This window comes from Ischnura elegans, assembly GCF_921293095.1.
Source record: "Ischnura elegans chromosome 13 unlocalized genomic scaffold, ioIscEleg1.1 SUPER_13_unloc_3, whole genome shotgun sequence".
Taxonomy (NCBI): domain Eukaryota; kingdom Metazoa; phylum Arthropoda; class Insecta; order Odonata; family Coenagrionidae; genus Ischnura; species Ischnura elegans.
This window is the reverse complement of record NW_025791659.1, coordinates 6377392-6404574: the sequence shown is the minus strand read 5'-3', so window position 1 is coordinate 6404574 and position 27183 is coordinate 6377392. Positions and strand designations below refer to the sequence as shown.

The 27183-nt window shown below is 38.6% G+C and overlaps 1 protein-coding gene across 1 annotated transcript in view; it reads right to left on the bottom strand.

Annotated features, from left to right (window-relative positions):
- LOC124172828 overlaps positions 1-18478 on the bottom strand; it is a 37819-nt gene extending 19341 nt beyond the window's left edge. The window contains exons 1-2 of the mRNA XM_046552322.1: positions 18325-18478; positions 798-1039 (exon numbers count right to left, since the gene is read on the bottom strand). Coding sequence (XP_046408278.1) covers positions 798-1039; positions 18325-18427 — 345 coding nt within the window. The 5' untranslated portion in view covers positions 18428-18478. The remainder of the gene's footprint in view (positions 1-797; positions 1040-18324) is intronic.
- Positions 18479-27183: the final 8705 nt, after the last annotated feature.

The following is a 27183-nucleotide window of genomic DNA, read 5'->3' as shown; positions in this document are numbered from 1 at the left end:
CGGTGCAGTACCGACGAAATACAGAATACGACCCCGGAACGCCCCCGTTCATACACAATAACATATAAGCACTGGCGGCGCGTGCGTATACGCATGTTAGCAAGTGCACACCCAAAGAGGAATGAATTATAAAAGAAAACTATTCCTTTGCCACGAGAAGGATAAAAATCCTGTCTGCATATGCAAGAAAAATGAAGCTCCGAACGCTACAGCTATCTCCTTTTCGAATTCACCGCTCTACAAGTGTGCGATCCCGTGGCATCGCGCCGGGCGCATTTTCGGTCTGTGCGATCGCTTGAGGGAGCTCTGGCGGGACGAAGTAAGCGGGGGGGTATGTACAGTTCAAATGGGTGATGGGAGCAGACTCAAAACGATGCGAGTGCGCATGCGCATATTTTTGGTGAGTGACTCGCAGGTAGTGTAGTGGTGTAGCCGCCACCTACACTACCTGCGCCCAGGATCCTAGTCCGTCTACAGAGCCATCTGTATGGCCGTTTTCTACACTACTTCCTCATAGGGTGTAAGGAAAGGAGAATGAATTTCACTTACCGTCACTGGTGAGGGTGTGTTTAGAATAATTATTTTCATGCATGCTAATATTATTTCTGTTCGTGCAATTTTAAGGGTAGAATATACCAGTGATATGTTTTGCTTGCTATGTATTCTATTACGACGAAATATGATGCTCATGGATTAGGATTAACATAATATAATGAAATCATCCTGTATCTGCTCTAATGCACACCCTAGATAAATTACCACCATCCGCCACTGCCTATCAGTGTATAAAAACTTACCTCCAATTTATCCAAGCATCCAGAGGGCGCATGACGGGTCTTCAATGCCTGCACAACAGCGACGATCCCACTGTTCGTTGTTAAGGATATCATTTGATTTTGACAATTTAGAGTAATCAAACGATCTATTGCGGATTTAAGAAAACTAGTTGAATAGTTGAGCAAGAGGCCGCGATCCAGGAAGAGGCCGCGTCTGTCGACATGGTGATAGCACACATGGCGGGATATTTCTTGGAAATCGTCTGAAGTAGAAAAGAATTCATTAACAAACCCCAAACCAGAGATGTGCGGTCCGAATAACCTCTGCGTTTTTTCACTTTAAAATGTTTATTTACAAGTATTGTACAGTATGGTTCACTCATGTTCTCCTTGGAATTTTAAGACAATATTTTTATGCACGACGATAATACAAAAGAATAGGGTAGTTTCCTTCATCAAAGGAAATGAAAGGCAGTGATTTCGATTCGTCACCCACTATTAGTGTATTCATAATATAGAAATTATTTGGTTTTAGCAATCCCAGTTTAGATGAAAGGCAATGGTAAATTTTAACCGCATTCGAAAAAGGGGAGATTGGCGCCCATGCGATGCCACTTCACGGGACGTCACAGGGACCTAGATGCCATACGCGTAGATAGGAGTTTTACATCGTCTGAGATTACCAATGCATGCATGTGGCATAAAGCTCAGGGGAACATGTCTTAAAAATAACTTATTTAAACTGCCTCAGGTCGGAAAGTTTCCTTCGTTTGATAAGGTATTAATAATCCTTATTTAAGCCAAGCGCTACCTGCTAGTAGGGTAATCTGCTACCTGCTAGCAGCCTGCATCGCAGCGGCGCACACATCGTCGCCAGCTGGAACCAGAACGACGTCACACGGGTTTTTCCCAGCATTCATACTTAGCCGTCGCGTTTTGGCGCGCTTGAAAATTTTCACTTTTCATTTTATCGCAAAAAATAGATATCGTCATTTAAAAATCTAAGAGCGTGGAATACGTACTCCCTGAGTAATAATCTTTCGATTTAGGCAATTAAAAAATAATAGGAAACCACCCTATTATTCTCATCAAGAATACGTTATTATCATCCATTATTTTCCATTGTTATAATCTTTGTAGGCATTATGTAATAGTTGTGATGCAATTATGCTCCTGGGAAAGGGTGCGCGGTGTGTTTATGATACCCCATGCAGAAGCGCAGCTAGGAATTAAGGCTGGGGGATGTTTAGGGGAAACTAATACCGAGGTGTGTGGGGGTATGGTATTCCCACCAGGATAAGCGGTAGGTGCGATATTAATAAATTGCGGAATTTTAAGATAAATGGTTCAAAATGGTGAATTTTACGGCTTTCTAAGGAATATTTATCCTTACACTATTCTATTTGTAATAATAATCCAATTAAGTAAAATGGATCAAAATGAAAAATTTCTCTGAGCTCAGGCGTTTATCCCCAAAACACTCCCCTCGCTGCGCCACTGACCCCGTGGTTGTTCATTGCCCCATTGTACCTAAGTACATCGTGGTTTGTACAGATACGTGGTATTCTCGATCCTGTTTAATAACATGTGATAAAAGTCGTCATAATAGACCAAATCCATGCTAAGGATATCACCCAACACGTTAAAGTCATCTCTACATCGATGTAAAAATCCTGCAATAAAGTTTTCTTGCACATCTGCACTAGATATTCATATGAAGTAACTGCGTAATGCAATGGTGTGCATCAAGTATTCCTCTTAAGTTTATTAAAGGAAACTGTAGTCACACCTTATTCACATTTCAAAACAAAGCTTGATAATTTACAATAGTAAATATGGTGTTTGAGTAATATCTAAATATAGCTACCTAATTAGAGTAGTTGTTAGAGTCCGTTGCTACCACGCGGGGGACCCACGTTCAATGATTTATGCAGGCGTATTATTTTTCCACTTTTTGTTTGGATGAACATTTAGAACCTGTCCCATCCATTTGGAAAAAACGGTGTTTTGTACAAACGATAAGACCAAAAGCCAGTTGGATGAAATTTTGATCGTGGGAAAGGGTGCGGGTCATTTGCATCAAATTTTGAGGCAAATTTGACCGTGAGACATCGGCTTAAGAATTCGTGTGATTTGCACGCTACATCCAATCGTGAAACAACTTCTTTCGTCCACATTATTGATAATAGGGTGGTTTCCTATTATTTTTTTTGCCTAAATCGAAAGATTATTACTCCTGGAGTACGTATTTCACGCTTTTAGATTTTTAAATGACGGTATCTATTTTTCGCGATTAAATGAAAAGTGAAAATTTTCAAGCGCGCGAAAACGCGACGCGTAAGTAGAAATGATGGGAAAAAGTCCGTGCGACGCATTTCTGGTTCCCCCTCCCGCCTTGTGAGTTGACCTTGATCGAGGCTCAGAGCGCTGATAGGACGCAGGATGCTAGCGGGTAGCTGAGTACCTTGCTGGCTGGTAGCGCTTGGCTAAAAAAGGTTTATTAATACCTTATCAAACGAAGAAAACTTTCCGACCTAAGCCAGTTTTAATAGGTGATTATTAAGACATGTTTCCCTGAGCTCTGTGCCTCATGCATGCATTGGTAACCTCAGACGATGTATAACTCCTATCCTCTCGTGTAGAAACTAGGTCCCTGCGACGTCACGTGGAGTGGCATCGCATGGGCGCCAATCTGGCCTTTTTAAAATGAGGATAAAATTGACCATTGCCATTCGTCTAAACCTAATTTCAAAAACCAAATAATTTGTGTATTATGAATACAGTAATGGTGGGTAACGAATCGCAATCAATGCCTTTCGTTTTCTTTGATGAAGGAAACTACCCTATTATCCTGGCAGATAAATATTTATGCATTATTGATAATTCAAGCGGTTTCTCGGAGAAAAACCAATATTTTTCAGCCAAACTTGATGTTTTGCAAAGAGCTTCTTGTTTTGGTCGCTAGGAGTCGATACAACTAACTTCTGATTGGAGATTGGCCGCGAGTAAGTAGAACCTGTACCAAATTCCAAATTGGGCAAGAGATTGTGTCCAATACGGTGAAAAGGATGCTGGACTAGAAGTTGGTGTGTGTCAGTTGGACCACAATCCAGTATCGAATGGATTGACCAATGAATTGGAAAGTATCATGCGGGATTTACTGTACATTTTGAAGCGCCCGGATGGGGGATCCTAAGCAATGTGGGCGCAACGTGTTATCGCGGTTGGGGTTGACACGACGCCAGAGTCCTCTAGATTGCCTTATCACTACTAAATGGGGTCATCGCAGCCCACTGCCGTTAACCACTGTCTGCGTCAAAATGATGTGGCGCTGTACTCTGCAAATTTACATCTAGACTTCAGTGTATGCCATGCCAATGTATAATACATCATTCTAAATGAAATTTTATTCTCAATTCTTACTTATTATATGTTTTATGAAAAATTCAAAAATGTAGGCACGCGAATGCAATAAATGACTCCGCGCACCATAAAATTAGCCGTTTTGTCAACTTCATGAACTTTGTAACTCAACCCAGGGAAAACTACTGCGTCTACAAAATTCATCTTCCACAATAGGTTGTGAATATTAATGTAGATTAATAAAATGGCTTTAGAGTATTTTTAAAACGTATATTTTGTTGTAAAATAACGAAAATGTTTAAACACTATCTTGTCCTAGAGTTTACCCCGAAAGAAAAAATAAAATTGATAAAAACAATGCTTAATTTATTTGCAATTTTTCTATGATCCGAAAATACGTGATTTTAATGTAGTATAGATAATATATGGACATTACAAAAATACGCAAGAGCGAACGAATGCTGCGTTGCCACGTCTTGCGTGCGAAACGTTACTTCCTGGTAACCGGCAATGGCCCGGCTAAGCCCCGTTTGGCAACATGACATTTATAAAAATGATTAATATTCACAAATATCAATATTTTTATAGACTATGGATCACAGAAAAATTGCAAATAAATTAACTAGTGTTTGTATCAATTTAATTTTTCTTTCGGGGTAAACTGTTGGACTAGATAGTGTTTAAACATATTCGTTATTTTACAACAAAATATACGTTTTAAAAATACTCAAAAGCCATTTTATTAATCTACATTAATATTCACAACCTATTGTGGAAGATGGATTTTGTAGACGCAGTAGTTTTCCCTGGGTTGAGTTACAAAGTTCATGAAGTTCACAAAACGGCTAATTTTATGGTGTTTTTACGTCTGCGTGCTTATTATTTATCTCGACGTTTCGTACTTCCTGCTGAGAAACGTCGTCAGGAGACTGAAGATTTAAATATTTTTCTCTCCAAAAGAGAAAAATATTTACATCTTCATTCCCTAACTACTGCGGAAACCTTAAAACAAAAACTGTTTATGGTGTTCGACATCTCATCATGTTGAGCAATTTAGTTCTTCTTTCATTTGTTAAGCTAAACTTCCGTTTTAAAAGTTCTGTTATTTTTTATTGGTACGTTTAATGTTCGTTTTCCTGTTAGAAAAAGAAATAGAGTTCTTTTCCAATTCATTCTTAAATCATAACATTGTGCATATTGTTTGCAATGCCTATGACAGCTTACCTCATTTGTTTTCTGATTGGTTTATTACCATATTAATTGTCTTGCGCACCACTGTAATAATTTCTATGTTCCAGAGGAGTTCACTCCTAGAACAATAAATGAGTCAGCTCTTTATTATTATTATTATTATATCTTTTTAAGTTTATTCACAAAATAAATCCTTTTTTATAGTCGTTGAAGAGGTCTAGAAACTTTCTCTCATTCCATGAAGATTTGGGCCTAAACCGTTAACGGCCATTATTAATACTAATATAGTTGTCAACGAGAGTAATTTTTTTAAGAACCATTTTCAAACACATCCCGTCATTTCAAGTTTAACGTACGAGATCAACGATTGCTTGAAATCTTCGCCACTGTAGCGTAATGTTAAAACGGCCAGTAATGCCACACCACCATTCATAGCTGAAGGTCGGATCAAACGTTGTGGAACCCAGCGTTTTGAATTGCAGAATCCGGCGATGAGACTACCATAAAATTATTTAATAAAGTGGGATTTCGTATAATGCGTGATCGTTATAAGGGAGTCTTGAAAACGATGCAGCACCCCTAGATTTATAAATGGTGTCTCGCCTCGCCGGAATTTCTGTTTTGTTTTTGGCCACTAGTCCCAGCCTAATTGATACCTCCAGTGAGTTTCAATAAAGTTAGTTTCTGATTGTGTGTTTATCTTTATGTAAAATCAGTCATTCTGTTGGTGTGGTGGTTTACATCTACATAATACCCTGCGAGCCACCTCTAATGTGTTTGGCAGGGGGTGATCAATCACCAGCATGCAGCATGCATTTCGACTCCCACATGCACACCACACAGTCCAAAAAACGTCCCGTATAATAACAAACCATACTACTATATGCTGTTAGAAATATTAATTGAACTAAGAAACATGCATTAATTATTACATAGGTTAGTAGGCTACACTACAAGTCATGCAATCTATTTACGAGATCTATTGCTGCTGTTATAATCTCTTATTGATCGTGGAAAAAATGACATTCGGAATCTGTCTGTTGTGTTTACGGGGAAGGGATGTGGTTTGGGATGAATAGGGAGTTTGGAATACGATGTTTGAGATTTGGATCTGGAGTGTAGTCCCAGAGGTTTGCAATTTTTTCATTGTTTGTGCGTTCTAGAGATTTTTTTAATATCGGTAAATTTGCTTTTAATTCAATGAGAATGGGAGTTATCTTGAGGTCCTTCCGTAAGTCCTTATTTCGTATGAACCAAGGAGCGCCTGCAATTTTCCTTAGTAGTACATGTTGTAACTAAACTGTAGGTTCATTTATTGTTAGGCGGTACGAAGTTCGCCGGGTCAGCTAGTTATTTAATAAAGTGGAATATCATTACATGCGTGATCGTTATAAGGGAGTCATAGTGTACATTTCAAGCGCGTTGGTGGGGTATCCTAAGTAATGGGAGCGGAACATGTTATCGCGGTTGGGGATGACACGACGCCAAAAACCTCTAGATATCCTTATCACTAGGAAGTGAAGTCATCATAGCCCACTGTCGCTGGCCATATCACTACTTTCGGCGTCAAAATGATGTGCCACTGTACTTTGCAAATTGATATCTGGACTTCAGTGCATGCCATAATAATTAGTAATTCATTTATTTATTTATTTCTTCACCAAAAAAGGCACAAAGGCCTTTACATTGGCTGTTCCTCAAATAAATAATACCTAAAAGATAACAAACAATATCACAATAAGTAAAACTAACAGGAAAACAAAATTTTTAAACACAACAAGGGGCACTATTGATCAGACAATGGTGAATTATTCAGATGGCATTTTAAGGTGGCTTTGTGACTAGTGTCAGAGGAAAATGGGTCCAGGGAAGAGATTTTCGAAGCCATGGAGTTAAACAAGGAGGTGATTCGGTAGAACAGAGAGCGTTGAGAGGTGGAGAGACGGAATCGCGGAATGTGAAGCAGAGAGTTGTTTCGTAAGGGGCGAGGAGGAATATGAAAACGGAAAAGAGGGAGAATTTTGTTTGTCCGTACAGAACCGCTAAAGATTCTATGCAGAAACATGAGATCAGATAAGACACGGCGGCTTTTTATGCTAGATATCCTGAGGGAGGAAAGGGTAGCGTCACGGGCGTAATATCTGAGTGTGGGGAATCGATGGCGGGGAACAGCAAGAAAGAAGTTTAGAGGACGGTTGGGCAAGTTTAGAGTAGTGGGGCAGGCGGTAGACCAAACTGGTGAGCATTATTGCAGTATGGGGAGAATACATCCGATAAAAAACTGTTCTTAAAGCGGTAGGGTCGTGAAGGTCTTTTAGTCGATATAGCAATGGCCATTGCTCTCTTCACGATCATCGAAATATGATCCTGAAATTTTAATTTGTCATCAAAGATCACACCTAGGTCGCAGTACGTCATTTTAAAGGAAATTTAAATCTCAATTCCAATTATTTTCTGTTGCATGAAAATTTCAAAAATGTAGACACGCGAGAGCAATAAATGACTCCGCGCACCGTAAAATTAGCCGAATTGCCAACTTCATGAACTTTGTAACTCAACCCAGGGAAAACTACTAATTCCACAATATTCATTTTCCACAATAAGTTGGAAATATTAATGTAGATTAATAAAGCGGCTTTTTCGTATTTTTAAAACGCACACTTTGTTGTAAAATAACGAAAATGTTTAAACACTATTTAGTCCTACAGTTTACCCCGAAATAAAAAATACAATTGATAGAAACCCTTCTTCATTTATTTGAAATTTTTTTAAGATCCGAAAATACATTAATTTTGTGCAGTATAAATTATGCATGGGCAATTATAAACATTTAACATTAAACATTTTAACATAAACACGCACTTGGATTCCTTTCATATTGAAGTACGGGCTTGTGGACTCTTAAAATTCAAGCCTAGTTATCGACTCGTAGGAAAAGAACCGCTGAAAACCAGATAGAGCCAGCCAGAGAGGAAATGGGATCTTCCTCCAAAGTTGGGGACGGCCAGTCAGATGGACGTGATCTTGTCACTCAGCGAGCAGTCACCCATTTAACGAGAGGCTCTAGATAATCGTCTTGTTGGTAAATTTTGCTTTTTTCCATCAAGAGAAATCATTGAAATCATTAAGGCCATCCACCTGCCTTTCGATATAGGTAATGTCTTTCTGATTTTGTAACTTCTTTTGTCTCTTTTTTTCACCTAAAGCGGATGGGATGACAAAATCGTGTTACGTCGGCAGTGGATTTTCCCAGATAGTGTCATCTAAAATTGTAGAGCCTATATGTGAGAAGTGCCTCCGATGCAATTTGAATTCTTTATCAAAAGTTTAGAGATAAATGTAATTAACCAAGAGAAAGTGGAAACTTCAGTCGTTACCTGTAGCGCCTTTGTTACCTGCTGCTTTTTAATCAAACTAAGAGATACAAGGGAACTCATGACTAGGAATTTATCTGAAGCATCCACTTGTTGCCACATTTGCTTATATTGAGAGTGGCCCGAACTTCCATCAAAACCGTACTTAGAGATTAATCTGTAGTTCACTACACATTTTAATTCTTGAGAGGTGGAAGTGGTGGCTAAGCAGGCTACTGTTCCCAATATGGTGTGGTTCAGTGGTGCTTGAAGGTTTACTTCGCACATGGTCTCAGTTATTTTAATTCCTTCGTTATAAGCTGCCTTTTTTGCTAGCGCTATTCTGTCATAACTGGGATACAATTCGTGTCCATGGCTCAGAGCTGTCCTACGGAAAGACCGATATTGACTCTTGGTCAAATCAGAGGCAATCATCAATGACAGTGCCTCTTCCACTGTCATCTCAGTGTGGACCTTATCACTCGTCCTCCTCTTTGAAAGAACTCTCTTAACCCGAGTAGAGGTCGTAGTTGTTATTTCTGCAATTAGCTGAGCTGCAGCAGTGTCTCCCCTCTCTCTCAAACTCACAGATGCCGCGAGAGCAAGCTCAGCAGTAGTAGCAGTAGTTTTTAAAGTTTGAATTTTCTTCTGCGTGATCTAACACATGAAGTGCGACATTTTTTTGACCGCCCGGGAATGCATGGCAAATATAATATGAATTTTGTAACGTGAAGCTACAGGGGGGATTTTATTTAATCAATCAATTTGAGAGGAATAGATTTTTACAAAAATACAATACCAACTGGCTGTCGTTGAAGTACCGGGAAAGAGATGATTATCAAATTCCGGAAATGTTATGGATTCAGCGGGCCAATTTTTGTAGCAACACAAAAACCGTTCATTTTTTCGAGAACTCTCTGCCCATTTCTTAAGGGAAGACCATGAGATACGTTTTGTTACGAAATAACTGAGAAATTTCAGAGCACCTCGGTTTTGTCTTAAATAAAGCCTCAGCAATAAATAATGGAGCAAATATTTTTTACCGAGTGAATGATTTTTTTTACCAATTCCAATATTATTTTGTAGATATCAAGTCATGTAATAATGTGAAGTGGCATTTTCTATGGAATGGCGGATGGAGCCTATGTAAAATTTAGAAATAATAAATTTGTCGAACCTATGGTTATCCAATGCCCTAATGCGCACACGGGGAGGAACGTATGGTAAACGTGTAAGGACATGGTAATCAATATGTCAAAGTAGAACTGAGGGTATGATGCACATTTTGAAAAAGCTAGAAGTTCCCATGGAAATACCTCCGTTAAGACGGTCAAGGGCTCCACTCCAGGGTGTCATAAAACGACCGTTTTCGAAATTAGAATCCTGAGGGTCAGGGATCGGTGATGGAAGAAGGTATAAGGTAGCTGTAAGGTATAAGCTGGTATCTTTCTGGTAGGTCTTTTTGTATGATTCCCAGGAAAGCAACTCACTTTTTCGAGGTTTGAACGCTTTTAATAGAAGCATGGTCTTCGATCGTATCTAAAGATAACGAAATGAACTTCGATGAAACGTGCAAGTACATCGCATGAAAAAACTCCACTGTCTTCACCATAGACCATTTGAGAATCGGTGTCTTGAAGTAAAACATAAAAACGGTGAATGTTGAGCGTTAAAACCCATACAGCTTCAATAACTTTACCGCGGCGCGGCTAATCTAACTCGCGACGCGCGGAGAAGAACCCTGCCGCGCGATCGAAAAATCAATGTAATTTCCGGTGACGCAAACTTATTTCAAAGAAAACTGCATAAAGACCTCAACAAATCTTCAAACAATGCTCTCATATCAGTTACTCTGCGCGACCTTGCCGAAACCCTATTTGAAACTCTACCTAAATGTAAAACTTCGTCGAAAAACAGTATCCGCCACTTTGTTACTGCACGGTAAGAATTTATGGGCTGAATTCTTTAAGATTACGGAAAATTAAAGAAAAAACACCATGCTAACAGATTATGAGGTTTTTTATTCGGCAAGAATCCACCCATAACTTCACCATTCACTTACTTTGGAAGATTTTCAGAGAAAATTGAAGACGGGCGTTTTTATGGAAATTTGCTCACGTTTGAGCCTCTGTATCTCAGTAACGGTTAGAATCTATGTCAAATGAAGTACATATCAATTAATTTCAATCATTTTTCAGTATACCTGCGAAGTTTCAAGTTTATAACTCAAAAAAAGCCATTTTGTAATTTTGTCCGGCTTTTTCCGCCCACTGTGCGCTGGTGGGAAGCGAACAAGGAAATTGAAAATGGTCTTCTAATACCTTAACCATTGGACCATATTTACAAGTACTTTCTGAGGTATAATACGTATGTTTTTAAGGGACTACATTGCACTCATAAATGTTTACCTGCGGCTTTTTAATCATTAGATATGAAATTAAGCTTAATATTAATTAACTGAGTTTGGTTTTGAGCAATAAACGATTACAATCAACGCGCAGTGCATCTCTTTCGGGCTAATGCGTATGTTTGTGTGTATCCTACCGACTGGAACGCCTCTATTTATTGCGACTGGTGGTAATCAATGGAACTATGGGAGTGGAGAATCCTGTGTAGAGTATTTATGGACACAACGTCAGCCTAGATGAGTGTGCGTAGTCAAGTGTGTTCATTATGCTATGTATTCAGTTGTTTAAAACTAATAAATTATGTTTATAAAGATTACGTTGAGGATGGCACAGCGCCAGTTTTACACTGTGGTTCCGTAATGAGACCTAACTATGAAACTAAGAAAAGACGTCCCATAATTTTCGGTCGTATTGTCAGGGCAACGCTCCAGGTAAATAAACAATCGGTGTCGTCCGCCAGGTCGTGTTGGTGCATTGGTTATGGCTACAAATACTCTCATAAAGAGCCAAAAGTAGAATGGTAATGTCTTTAAATTACTTCAAAAGCGGCATGTAGGAGATAGTGATAAGAACAGGGCAAATGTAATCATTGACGCGAGAACTTACGTGCATCATCAAAGGTTCGTCATTTGCTTTTACTTTCCGTAGTTAAGTTTATTATGTGGCAAAATAGCGGTATGAAAATATGTTTTCTATGGTTGTACGTAAACGATATTGGATTCTCAAAAGTCTTCCAAGTGCCGAACGAGAAAAATATTAAACTATAATAAAGCTGCGATTTCACTCACTGACTGACTGATTCATCACAATTCGCAGCCCAAACTGTGATATGCGTGGGTAATTAGAAAAAATCTGAAAACTTGAAAAAATTGATTAGTTTTCGAGATATATCGACTTGAATTAACATGGGAGTTTTCATTTTATATCTATAATAAATGCAAAGTAAACGGGAAAAACTTCAAATCCTTCTCAATACAATTCTATTTATGGGAGCTGAACAAAATTTTAATGGTATAATCCTTATAATGGAGTTCACATTTGTGAATGATGGCCGCTCCAAATAATCAATTTTTCTGCGAGTAAGATCAGATCGACTTTCTTTGGATTCGTCATGTCAATGTTTCAAAAATAATCGTCCAAATTCTCTGGGCCTTTTTCTGTATTCTTAGAATAACGATACCTATTTTCATTGTAAAGTAAATGGAAATAATGCTGTGATCATTTTACGTACGAATTAATTCACATTTTCGATGTGGTTGCTAAGGCGGGATGTGATTGTTGAAGCCTGGTTATCCGACTCCAATTCACCTAAGCGAAACTAATTCATTAATTTCGGTGTAAATATCGACTACTATTTTTAATTTGAACTCCACTTGGCTTGCGTAACACCAATTCACGTTTCGAAATGACTAATTAAACGCAATGTTCAATAAGTCCTCCTCTGCGGAATGGCTTGCAAAGCGATCTACAGAATGGCATGCATTGTAAGTATTATCAGTTGTAGATGGTAATTCATTATGGATTTCTAAGATAAAAGCGTTTGTAATTTTAACAACCTAATTTCATCATAATAATAACTTAATTTCTTCAGAATACTTATGCCTTTTTTATGCCTGTATTTAATTTGTTTAACAACGATGAAATTTTATATTAACGGTGACCATTTGCTCACGTAATTCATGGTTTTTAAATGTTTTACACGGGAATTTCATGGGATTCAAGTAATCGGGAACGATGTCTAATGAAGGTCGCGTAAGGCGTCGCAATAAATGAATGCCATAGTCAAAAGTTGTACATTCCCGGCGAAGAGAATTTGCTTTGAATATTTAATGATTATGAAAATATCTTTCGCGTCTGGTTGTGAAAACAGTCTTACACTTATTTGCGATTGTGGCGCCATCTATACCATTAAAGTTAAAAACATGTTTTAGAATAGCTATTTTTATTATAATATTAACCCCTCAACGCCGTCATGCGTACCCAGTACGCGCCCTTTAAATTTCGTATGCCGCCGTCATGCGTACCCAGTACGCTTCCTGACCTACTTTATATAATATTTTTTCTACGCGAGATATTGCATGTTAAGTTAAAACTAATTACACTATCATTTAAAGAAATGTTTTTCCTCTTCACATAAAATATTCATAACGGCTTGATACCTTCAAGATGTTTTTAAAATGCTTCGATAAAATTCCGTTTTAAACCAGCGCGTTGACGACTGCGGTCCAAAAACTCAACGCCTTCCTTCAACTGTTCTATCATGAAAAAATCCGCCTATTCTGCTTGAGAGACGTCAAGAAGTGTCAGCTACTTTAGCTTGAGATATGGTATCTTCTAAGCTGAATGCCTTCTCTCCGTCTTCTCCTTGTTTGTCGTCACCTCAAGCCCCAAGTGTGTTTGGCCCGCCTCGTTAGTCCTTAGCGTTCTAGGCGAAGGGGCCATATGCTTCGCTCTGCATTTATTTTTTTTATTTTTTTTCCTGGACAGTAATCAACGAAGATAAGATTCCATCTATACAGTCAGCATATACCAGGGCCCCTTCGAGATATTTTCTCGTCTCTTGAGGGAGCTTCTAAATCAGGAGCTTCAGTCCACTAGAGTCATTCATGCTGTGTGGTGCTCTTTCAGGCAGTGTGTTGAAATTCTCATCGGGTGTACTTCCTGTGAGTGGTATTTTTTATAATTCGGAATCCTACGAAAAGGGAATAGTATTGAAAGTCAAAATAAAGACTCGGAAGTCTGTTTGTGTGTTAGGTTATAGTAAATTCATTGGTTGCGTGAATTTCAAGGACCTGTTATTGCATTCGTAACTAATGGAAAGAAAACGCCATTACAAGTGGTGTATGTAGTTATTTAGGAGACTATTGAATGCGGCAATCCTAAATTCATATGTTGATCATAGGAAAAACACGTATAAAAATTTGACTCATCATTTCGCGTGCCATTGGTCGAGGTAATATTTTTGAAATATCCAACGTCATACGAACTGTTTGGACATGGCCGTCACTCATTACACAATTTAGTACCAAGACTCACAGAAATACATTTCCTAAAGACAATTCCTCAGCTGGGAAGAAATCAAAGTCTCAAAGGAGTCGTGCAGTTTGTGCCTAATATGGGAAATGAAGAGACTGCGTGTACTGGTGTGAAAAATGTGCAGTGGGATTATGTTTGGATTGCTTCAAATCATGTCACACAAAGCAGATTTTCTAAGGTAAATCATTTGATTATTCATATATTGACGTTTGAAACATTAGCACGTGATTACCTATATGAAATGATGCGGTAATAATCGAACAAAGTCAGAGAAGTGGGCGGAGGGGTAAATTTTTAAGTAGGCGAAATGGGTAATCCTATCGAAAGTATCCAATCTGTTATGGCATTTTCAACCCCAAATAACTAAATTGCATCATGTAATTGCATTTTTTTAATGCATGGAATGTTAGAGATCTCGAAGCTTATTCGAAACCAAATTGAAATCTTTCGAAATTGAAAATTTATTCATTAGTTCATAAAAGGAGATACATAAAACAATAAATATTTTTTCAAATCGCTCGAAAAATTATAATATAGTAGCGCATTATATTACGCAAGTTTACTAAAATTTTCAATGATACCGATTGTATATTATGAAAGATATAAATTATTGAATGATACTATGCCAAAAAGGCGAAGTCATTTAAATCTCATCCGGCCGCTGAGATGGGATTTAATTAAATGCCCGCCGCGCTTGAGGGGTTAATGAAAATAACTTACCTGTCTGGTGATATTTTGTTTCTCGATATTTCGCGTTCCCATTGCCATCTCCCGCCTCACAAATAAGAACAGGTTTTATAATAGCTAATTTTATGACTGTTTGTGGAAATAAATTACAAGCCATGTGATAGTTACCTTTCACGTTATTCCACGTTCATCCAGCCATCTCTTGTCATATAGTTATGAATAGATGAACATGTGTATGAAATGTCGAATTTTTATAAATATACCAAGGAATATGCGAATGCTGGATTTTTGTGGGGACAGTGCGTGGTTGGCGCCTTATCTCGCTTGAAAGGTGATAACATATAATAGATCCTCGGTTTTTTTGGGATTATGTCTTATAAATTAACTTTAGCAGCTGGTCATTGGTAATAATTGGTCTCAGTCGTTTTATTTTTTTAAAATCTGTTTTAATTTTTTTAAGTTTGTTGGGTTCAAACCCTCATAATCAAAAATAGAGGAGCTACAATACTAGGGTAAGGGCTAAAATACGAAAAATCGGCGATATTTCGCAAGTTCATGCGTCATTAATTTTATATTTCTCTCCGTTACGTAACTATTCAATTCAAAACGTTCCCTCAACGCTTATATCATCGTGGTAACTAAGACGACCTTAAGTATTGTTGAGGGCGAATGAGCGCCCATTTCAATGACATTTTGAGTGTTTTTTTTTCGCTTTTTAAGCAGCTTATGGACCCAATACTTGAACACACGTGGCACAAATATGTTCCCACCCCCCTCAAAAACCCGCTTGATGAATTCAAGCGCCCATCGACTCGTTAATATAATAATAAATAAATAATATATATTTGCAGAAACAATGTGATGTATACCTCTATCCCACATAGCAGAAATACGTCTCGGATACGTCTCTGAGACGTCTCGAATATCACATGTTACGTCTCAGAGACATTCTGAGAGCTTCAGAGGCATCTCTGAGACTTCTCTGAGATGTCACTATGTCAAAAAAAATGGTCTCTGAGATGTCTCATGAGACGTCTCACATAAGTCTCTCAGATGTGTCATGAGACTTTGTACTATGGTATGCTTTAAATTTAGGCAAAAATATAAATAAATTTAAATTGTACAGTTATGGCATACTTTTCTCGATCATTTTTAGCGACAAATTTTGTGATGGATCACCTTTTGAAAATAAGAAACCCATATTAAATGTCGTGATTTTAATATTCAAAACTGCAGATTTGCACTGAAAAATATATATGGAAGGCATTGATGGCGTTTAAATACGTTTTTCTTTTAATTCCTGAACATCTCACGATTACATCTCCGAGACATCTGTGAGACATACGTGATATTCGAGACATTCGAGACCATAGTGAGACGTCTCTGAGAGGTTCGTTGCAACGTGGGACATTGTACTTATTAACTTCAGCCAATTTTATTATTTATTTCACTTGATGGGTATGATTTCTATGGATTCTCTATGGAAGCGAGGCTTGGACGTTGACAGCAGCAGAGAAGTCAAGAGTGGAAGCATTCGAAATGTGGTGCTACCGAAGAATGATGAAGATAAAATGGATTGACCGTGTGAGTAACCAGGAAGTGCTAAGAAGAGTAGGAGAAAAGAGAAGCCTCCTAGAAACATTAAGCAGAAGAAGGGACAACTTAGTTGGCCACATTTTGAGGCACGATGGTCCGATGAAGACAATCGTTGAAGGACAAGTGGAAGGGAAAAAGGGCAAGGGACGGCCCCGAATGAGTTATATCGGACAGGTTATGAAGGATGTAAAAGAGAATAAATATGTAGCTATGAAGAGATTAGCGGATAGGAGAGAGAAATGGAGAGCTGCGTCAAACCAATCTTAGGATTGTTGACTAATGATGATGATTATGGGTATGATTTGGTAGTATTATTACCTTTCTGCTGTGTTACTGTACATTTCAAAATGGTTCGTCTCTCTTAGGGCCGTATTCTTAGTCGACCCTGTAGGGCCAACCGACCCTGGATACGTCATCAGCCCCTACACCAACCGAACTCGTCCTGCATAGCCACATCAAGCCCTACATATGGCCGTTTTCGGAACTAAACGGGCCCTACTTGGTGTAGGGTAGCTGAACCAGTCCTACACCCTACAAAAACAATATGCTTGGTCATAAATTTTCGGTCGTCTTTTCTTAGTTTCATAGTTAGTTCCATTACACCACCAGATTACATAGATATGTTTCTACAAATATATAATAATATTTTTCACGTTTGGCACATGTTATACTTTTGGGAAACCAATACTTTGTTTACCTATAACCAAAGAAAGCGTATTTTCATGCCACTATTTGCCACATGATAAACTTAACTACGGAAGGTGATAGCGAATGATGAACCTTGATGATGCAACGTAAGTTCCCACGTCAATGCTCATATTTGTTCCGTACGTATTACTATCTTAAATAGACTGCTTTTGAGGTAATTTAAAGACAATGAGGTCCCACTTTTGGCTCGATATGAGAGTATTTGTAGCGATAATTAAGGCACCGACATGACCTGGCGGACGACTTTAATTGTTTATTTACCTTGAGCCGTTGCCCTAACAATGCGCACGAAAATTATCAGGCGTCTTTTCTTACTTTCATACTTTGTTCCCATTATGCCACCAGAGTGTAAAATTAGCACTGCGCCATCATCTACATCATCTCAGAGAACTTGACGACGGAATCACCCCCCACCACTTATGTAGGGTCGACTGAGAAACGATATGTAGGGGCCTTTTGTTATGTAGGGACGGATATGTAGGGTCCACTAAGAATACGGCCCTTAATATCCATTGTAATATCCATATAGATTATTTAGTCGAAGTGATCAGCGGACGAAATTTGGCCGCCATGTTTTTGGCGGGTGTTGGGCTGGTTCGGGTACCCTACATTAAGTACGGCCCGTTTAGTTCCCAAGACGGCCATGTGTAGGGCTTGATGTAGCTATGCAGGACGAGTTCGGTTGGTGTAGGGGCTGATGGCGTATCCAGGGTCGGTTGGCACTACAGGGTCGACTAAGAATACCCTAGTAACACAGTCTATTGGCCTAGCGTTGTTTTTTGGTAGGCCCAAGGAGGCCTCGTTATAGGCCCACCAAAAAACAATGTTGGGCCAACAGGCTGTGTTACTAGGGTATCAATTGAAAGTAATGAATGATAATAAAGTACTCTAGATGAGATTAATTTCTTTGCATTATCGCCGTGTTTAAAAATATTGTCGCCAAATCCAAAGGTGTATGTGTACCATACTCTCCAATACTTGTTAAAAAATATTTCTTTCAATTTTCACTGAGATGTTATTTTTTTACATCCACCGTGATCATAAAAGAGGCCGAAAGATATATAAAAAAGAACAGAGACTCAGGGCAATGAAGATGTCAAAAACGCAGAACCCTCTCAGACCGCACGTCCACAGTTAAGATCCAAGGCAATATTTATATCGAAGTTCAACTAAGCTAGATGTTAGCCTACAGAAAAGTGGACTCACAGTGTTTAGGCAGGTGAGCAGTGTAGTCAGCAGCGACCATAGATGCAAATAGCAAAGGAACCAGCATCGCTCCTTGGAAGGCACTCAAAGTTAAGGGCTTCATCTCGGATTTCGTCCGTGGTCCGTGCACTTCCTTCTCTCTGTGACCACACGAAAGCGAGATCTGCCTTTTGGGACAACGACTGTGGGGGGGTGGGGGAAGGACCATCGCGCGTGCGCAGTCGCAGGTATTGGTAGAAAATTGGGTGATCTTCTACTGTTTTTTTTTTACTGTCTAAATCGAAAGATTATTACTCCTGGAGTGTGCATTTCACACTGTTAGATTTTCGACTGACGATATCTATTTTTCGCGATTAAACGAAAAGTGACATTTTTCAAGCGCGCGAAAAACGCGACAGTTAAGTAGGAATAATGGGAAAAAGTCCGTGTGACGTATTTCTGGTTCCAGATGTCGGCGTGTGAGGTGACCTTGGGGCGAGGCTTTGAGCGCCGATGCGATGCTAGCTGCTAACAGGTAGCAGAGTACCCTGCTAGCAGGTAGCGCATGGCTTAAATAAGGACTATTAATACCTTACCAAACGAAGGAAACTTTCCCACCTTAGGCAGTTTTAATGGGTAATAAGTAAGAGATGTTTCCCTGAGCTCTGTGCCTCATGCATGCATTTGTAATCTCAGACGATGTAAAACTCCTGACTACTCGTGTAGAAACTAGGTCCCTGTGACGTCCAGTGGAGTGGAATCGCATGGGCGCCAATCTGGCCTTTTTAAAATGAGGTTAAAATTGACCATTGCCATTTGTCTAAACTGGGATATCTAAAACCAAATAATATGTATATTATGAATACACTAATGGTGGGTAACGAATAGCAATCAATGCCTTTCGTTTTCTTTGATGAAGGAAACTACCCTTCTATGAATCGTTTAGATTACGATTTTTCCCGCAATCGATGGAACCATGGACATCCATCAGGATAGGGGGAAGTTTGCCTTAGACAAGCAGCGCCTTCAAACGGTGTCGTAGTGGTATTAATTAAGTGAAATGGATTGTATATAACTATTTTGTTGAACATAATAAGCATAAAATTCAAAATTAAATGATATGGTCTTTACTCAAAAAATCCGAATGCCAATTTTTAATTAACAGCTTAATTAAGAATTTTTCCAACCGAAAAACCAATGAAAGGGACGTCCGTGTGCTGGTCTTGAATGCCTGGTGTGTTGATGGAATAGTGTTGTGATTATTTCGAAAGTTTTGCTGTATTTCTGCGTTTACCGCTTCTAAGTAGCGAACAGAATTTTGGAGCATTCTCAAATATGCGTGACTCCTGTGCTGTGAAGGATTGCCCAAGGAAGGGTTGTAAGTTTTTCTGTTTTCCGTGAACGGTGTCCAGGTAAGGTATTTTGTGTTTCTTGGTTGGAACCATCGTGCATTCACACAACGATGGCTAAAACGTGTGCTGGCCTCTAGTGCTGAAAACTTACGTGAACGAGAAATGGACAGTTACCAAAGCTGTTGAGATATTCAGGGTCAAGATATTTATGCGTTTAATGTGTATTTAACGAATAATTATTCTTCCACCCATATCCTTCCTTGCTTGGTCAAAACCATTTAAAAAAATAAAGCGTATACATCTTCATGTAGTTGTCGTTTTTCTCTTGTCGCTTCCTCTTCCGGTCTCCCAGCGTTTAACCATCGTTAAGTGGCAATGCTAGGCCAAATACGCTACGCTCTTGAAGTAGGAATTTAATAAATTGGCTTTATCGCAACTGCTTGTCAACACATCTCCATAGTCGTTTCTCAGCGAACACACGGCAGATCGTTTATCTTGAAATTCCCTAACATATGACCAAAATGCTTTTGGGTTATCCCGTAACTGCTCTACTAGTGTTTTTCTTTTAAAATTATACTACTATATGCTGTTAGAAATAATAATAAAATTAAGAAACATGCATTAAGTTTTACATAGGTTAGTTGGCTACACTACAAGTCATGCAATCTATCTATGAGTTCCATCGCTGCCGTTATAATCTTTATTGATCGTGGAAAACATTACATTCTGTACCTGTCTGTTCTACAATCTATCTCTCTTATTTTATTTATATGATCTGATCTTCGGTAGTGTGTTGGCGTCCGTAAGGTATGGTTAACTTCGTTAGAAAAGACACTGCTCTTGAATTTATCTAAAAGGTTTAGTCTATTTTTCAACCTACGGTCCGACAGAGATTCCCATCCGAGTTTATCTAAGAGGTCAGTTACACTAACAAGACTATCGTAACGACCTTTCACATACCTGGCAGCTCTTCTTTGCACGCGTTCTAACTCTGTTATTAAGCCTTTTTCATGAGGGTCCCAAACACTGGCAGCGTATTCCAAATGTGGTCTAACGAGGGAAAAGTAGCTAATTTCTCTCACTTTGTCGTCGCACTTTCCTAATATTCTTTTAACAAAACCCATTTTACGATGAGCTTGACCGGTTATTTCTCGAATGTGTTTATTCCAAGATAGATCATTATTGAGTCTAACCCCTAGATATTTCACGGATTCAACTGCCTTTAATTGGGTGCCCCGAATGATATAGTTACGCTGTAGGGAGTTATTCTTCTTCCAGAAATTCATTACGACGCATTTTTCCAAATTTAATTCTAACTGCCAAGAATCGCACCAAGCTTGGATAGCAGCAAGGTCATTCATAAGTTCATCTATATCTTTGCTGGAACGGATTTCTCTGTAAACTACAGCGTCGTCTGCAAATAATCGTAACTTACTGTGCACTACTTCGCCAATGTCGTTTATATAAAGAAGGAATTGGAGTGGGCCTATGACACTACCCTGAGGGACGCCAGAAGTGACTCTAACCTCATTGGAGACTGCACCGTCTAATACTACTCTTTGGACGCGGTCGCTCAAAAATTCTCTTATCCAGGAAATGACATCTTCGTCTAGACCATAAGATTTCAGTTTTATTATTAACTTTCCGTGGGTTACTTTATCAAATGCCTTTTTGAAATCAAGAAAAATCGCGTCTACTGGAATGTTATCTTCTCCGGAGTCTAAAATATCGTGGGCGAAAAGCGCTAACTGGGTTTCGCACGATCTGCTTTTCCTGAATAATTACACAACCTCAATGCAGGGGCCTCTAGTTGTGTAGGGACGGATATGTAGGGTCGAATTAGAATACAGGACATACACTTTATAAACATTATTTATTAGTTTGAACCATAATGAACCAGTGGCGGATACAGATGGGAGGCGCGGGTGGCGCGCGCTAAGAGAGAATGGGATGGGAGCTAATGCTGATAGCCACTTTGCTAGTATTGTTGAAGAGGCGAAGCCAGTTATGGAAGAGTCAGACGCGGAGATGAGCGTTCCTCGTCTTGCAGGTAGACAAAGACACAGGGAAAACTGCGATGATAATGATGATGCTACGACGTATTGGAAAAGAACTGTTTTTATTCCAACGCTGGAACATATTACGACTGATATGAAAGAACGTGTTGCTGAAGAAAACATTTATCATTTAAAATTTATCATACTTTTGCCCTCGCAACAACTATAACATACGGGTAATGATCTGGTATACAAATTGAATTAGTGCTTAACTGATCTACAGTTTTTTTTAAATAATCACCTTATGTGATTATAAACAGGCGGATTAGCGTCCCTTCAAACTCATTCCAGCGTATGTAATGATGACCTTCCCCAATAATCTCTAAGCGATCCCAAATAATGTCGCCATGCTATGAAGCTTATGCCAGTTATTGAGCAAAACATTTCAAATACGCGCACTTTTTATGGCATTGTCTTTCTTTACGGTGTAGCAAAATCAGCATTCTACGTCAAATTTACAAAAGAATGAGTCCAAACATGAATAAAATCAGACATCATCTAACAATGCTATTGTTTGTTATGATGTTGTAAATATAAAAAGCAAGTATAGTTAGTCTGGAATATTTTCTATGATCTGGCTACATTATTTAAAAACAATGATTCAATAAAATTAGTACTTTCAGAAGGGGTGGAGGATATATAAGCACAGAAGAAACTAAGAAGCATAATGAGTCCAAAAGACTCACCTTGCCCGAATTTGTGGGAATTCAGGGAAGAGAATTATTTCTAAGTTACTTTAATTCCGAAAGAAGTTTGAATTACTCTAATTTATAGGAAATATAAAATTAGAATAAGTACAACATTTAAAACATGCTGACATTTCAATAACATAATAAAATTCTCAAAAATGTGATGCGACGAGTCCAAGACCTTGCCCGCATTAGGGTTAAATGACCTTGATTCTGTTAAGGAAGCGTTGTCCGTTTGTCCTACATCTGATTATCCCACTTTGCACACGCTGTACAAAATATTTGCGTGACTACATGTATCTATCACTACAGTAGAGAGAAGTTTTTCTGCATTGCGGCGTACGGATACATGGCTGAGGACGACAATGAGGGAGGAGCGACTTACAGCCCGGTCAAAATAGACATTGACCCTTGCATAAATTGCCAACAAGCTGAAAATTTGCACGAACCTCAAGGATACCACTCTAATGAAATCCTGAAAAATTCCCCATCGATCCCGTGCGTGCAAAAAATTTTATTCAAGGTCAAAGGTCACAAAAATGAGTTTTTTGCATTTTTTTGGCCAAACCGTTAGTGTTATGATAAAAATTGCTGCATCAAAATTGTAGATCAGACAATTATCTACAGAATTGTCCTTTCACTTTTTTCTCTAAGATTTACCGTTTCTGAGAAAAAGCCATTCGAATGTAGGCTGGAGCTGTATTCTCCGTAATATGCATGATTATATTGTTGCGCTCTCCGAACATTATTGAACGCGTAACTCGCATATTGGTTACTAGGTCTCACCTGTCCATCCGCCAACAATCGGGACAGAGGGTTTAGTATTCTCCATATTATGCACACGTTTCCTCGCCACCTATGTGGTAGTGCACGAGGCGCATTTTTTAAGCGTAGTTTCCCCAATAGGTCTACTCCGCGGTCTGTTTTACTCGTAAATCAGGTCTTATTGTGCCTCTCCTCATTTATATCTTCTTCCCTTCTTATCTTCTTCTTCCTCTACATTCCCGTGAGTCGACGTAACTTGTTGTAACAGCGATACATTGTCTGTTTCGTCGTTGATGTCGGTACTTCTTCTGTTGAAAGTTCAACGTTTGAACACGACTGGGCTTGACGACTGATGCTTGCCGTTGAACAAAATAAGCCCACTTTTTGCAACTTAATTTTGAACTACACCCATCCTTGCAGTTGCAGAAAAATTAATAAAGGCGTTAAGGAGACGGGCGTAGAGTATGGATTGGCTCAAGTACAATGTGAATTAACTTCCAACCCCATTCTTCTGGACAAGGGCGTACCCAGGATCAAAACTAGGGGTGGGAGGCAAGCCATGGTTGTTCAAGTTGTAGGTAAGATTTAAGCAGGGAAAAGGTGAATGAAATCAACATTTTATGGAAACTGTAACAGCTCTTTATCATCTTTAAAAATTATTTGCTTGAAAAAATGTTATTTTCCTTAAAGACATTTGCGTCTTTTGATTCCAGGGGGGCAGCTGCCCCTTCCTGCCCCTCGCTGTGTACGCCCATGCTTGTGGATCCAGTTTATTGCCAAGTCACACTTGAACCTATTGATACAATCGATAGAAATATCGCTGAGCAGAAGCTGAGGTTGATGGAAGGCAAGCAAATTGCACACGTTTTTTATTACGTGATTGTTTAGCAAAGGATAAGTGCACGTGATTTTTGTTGGAGATCCACAGACTAAAAGAAGAAAACGAATTCTGTGAGCGATTAGAGTATTAAAAATTCGTATGAGTTGTTTTGAGGTAAACTGCCGATAAAAAAACTCCCAATTTTAGCTGGGACTTGAAAGACCGAGGTCTAACAGCAGTCATAATACTAGGACAAATTTGTACATACTGATTTCATTAGTTCTACATTTGACCGTTTATCTTTTAAAATAATTTTCTCTAAAACTTGTGTCAATGACCACGGAATATATTTTTAATATCGATAAACATGCGACTTGGTGGAGGATAATGAGAATTATCAATGGCTAACGACTGAATATCATCTCGAATGATTTTTGCCGCAGCTTCCAGGATTTTAAGTCACTCATCTTTTCTTGATTTAATTGATCTTGATAATTATCAATTAAGCATATAAATGTTAATTTTCCAGGTTTCTCAGAGACTTTATTACCATATTTAATATCAATTGCAGTTAAACACTTCTATTGTCAAGATATGAAGTTTTGCAAACAGTTTTTAATTCTTCCAGTGTAGACTGACAGTCGTCACTACTCTCGATGTAGGCAAATATTTCTTCCATGGACAGATTCAATGCTTCATCTCGGATACAACCAGTTTTACTTCCAATGAGTGGTTTTAAAAAAGAAAAACTGCAACCATGACTATAACTAGCTTCAGCAGCTACTAAATTATGTTTAAACCTTATGCGAGCGATAATATATTTTTATTAATATCAGAACGAATTATTATGAGCTATATACAGAACAGATTCTTTGGATGAAAGTGTTAGTAAGTTTACAAATTCTAAGCCAATACCTCACACCTCGTTTCCTTTCAATTCTTTATTCCGTGCATCGCCACTAAAGAATGAATGATTTTTTAAATAAAAAGCTGATTCATTTACGTGTACTATTGTACGAGGAGGACTTTTTTTCGATGTACTGGCATGATCCTCTTCATGATGTATTTCCAGTGAAGCAATAGTACTACTCCAAGTGTGGTTTTTACAACATTTCACATGTTTTGCCACGTATTTTTGGCTTTTTTTTGTAATTACTGACTTTATTACTTCTTTCAGCATTTGCATCAATCAACGTCATTAAGCCTCGATCAGCAGTAGCAATTTCACTAGCAGGCAAAGGTTATTTTACAGATGAAGCCATGCCCGAAAAATGCTAAGCACTAAATATAGCACAGACTTTAACTTATAATTCTAGCAATGATCACACGTTTTCACTAAGAGGGAATATTTAAAATTAAACCTTCTGTCCCGATTGTTGGCGGATGGACAGGTGAGAGATAGTAACCAATATGCGAGTTACGCGTCCAATAATGTTCGGAGAGCGCAACAATGTAGTCATACATATTACAGAGAGTACAGCTTCAGCCTACATTCGAAAGGCTTTTTCTCAGAAACGGTAAATCTTAGAGAAAAAATAGAAATGACAATTTTGTAGATAATTTTCTGATCTACAATATTGGTCCGAGCAATTTTTATCATAAAACTAACCGTTTGGCCAAAAAATGCAAAAAACTCATTTTTGTGACCATTGACCTTGAATAAAATTTTTTGCACACACGGGATCGATGGGGACTTTTCAGGATTTCATTAGAGTTGTATCCTTGACGTTCATGAGAATTTTCAGCTTGTTGGCAATTTATGCAAGGGTACCCATATTTTTTGGACTAATTTGACCGGGCTATTTATGGTTTAGCTCTGATGAACTCTCACCCTGACATCGATTGTGCTATTGACGATGTAATTACCGAATTTGCCAGGAGGAATAGGCGTAGAGACTTCATTATTAGGTAGAACCACAATTATAACTTTTCATCACCATTAAATGGCATAGTGTACGTGGATAATGAGTTAAAATTAATCTTTCTTAAACTATACATTTCACTTGATTTTTTTTATTACGCTGAAAGTAAAAGTTGGTCAAGATATCTTTAGCGCCCCCCTGAGTTTTTTCTGTATCCGCCCCTGTAATGAACACACTTGACTACGCATACTCATCTAGGCTGACGTTGTGTCCATAAATACTCTACACAGGATTCTCCACTCCCGTAGTTTCATTGATTACCACCAGTCGCAATAAATAGAGGCGTCCCAGTCGGTAGGATACAGGTAAACATGCGCATTAGCCCGCAAGAGATGCACTGCGCGTTGAATGTAATCGTTTATTGCTCAAAATCAAACTCAGTTAATTAATATTAAGCTTAATTTCATACCTAGAAAGTAAAAAGCCGCAGGTAAACATTTATGAGTGCAATGTAGTCCCTTAAAAACATACGCTTTATACCTCAGAAAGTACTTGTAAATATGGTCCAATGGTTAAGGTATTAGAAGACCATTTTCAATTTCCTTGTTCGCTTCCCTCCAGCGGTATTATTTTTCATAATTTCCATCGACTTTTTCTTTTTCAGAAACCTGCTATTCACAATCATGTTCATGATTTTCACTGATAATTTTAATTCTGTGCGAGGAAATGTTTTTGTACGAAAAAAGATCGGATGCTTTCCCGGCGTATGCTGGTAGTGAAGGCTATTCGAGTTCTGCTCCGGGTAATCTCCTGGGGCGCTGACTTAAAAAAAATATTGGGGGGCCCATATCGGGGGTCTTGCCCCGGGAAGAGTTTATATTCAAAGTGTGTCGCAGCACCGTAACACTATCATAATTCACACCACTTGTTTTCAGTTAACCTGCTTACTGTCTTATAATTATTTGTTTCAACACTCATTGTTAAATTTATTTAAAAGGTAACTATCGTCAAACATGGGAAATAAAAAATACCAATGTATTTTTGTGATTTCACCAAGCATAATATAACTTATTATTATCTTGAATTATTGAGGGGGCTCCGCCCCCCCTAACGAAACTTTGAGGGGGTCTCTCAGAGGGAACCTGACATCCCGGTACGCTATATAAGGCGAACACCTTCCGAGAAATGACACTCAGCCCTGAAGATGGAGTACGACTCCTACCCCGAAACGTCGGCAGCCATGGAGGAGATTACTCGGTGGAGAACCCGAATAGCCTTCACTACCAAAGTTTAGTACACTCGCGAAATCTGATGTTTTCCCATTTTTTCACACGG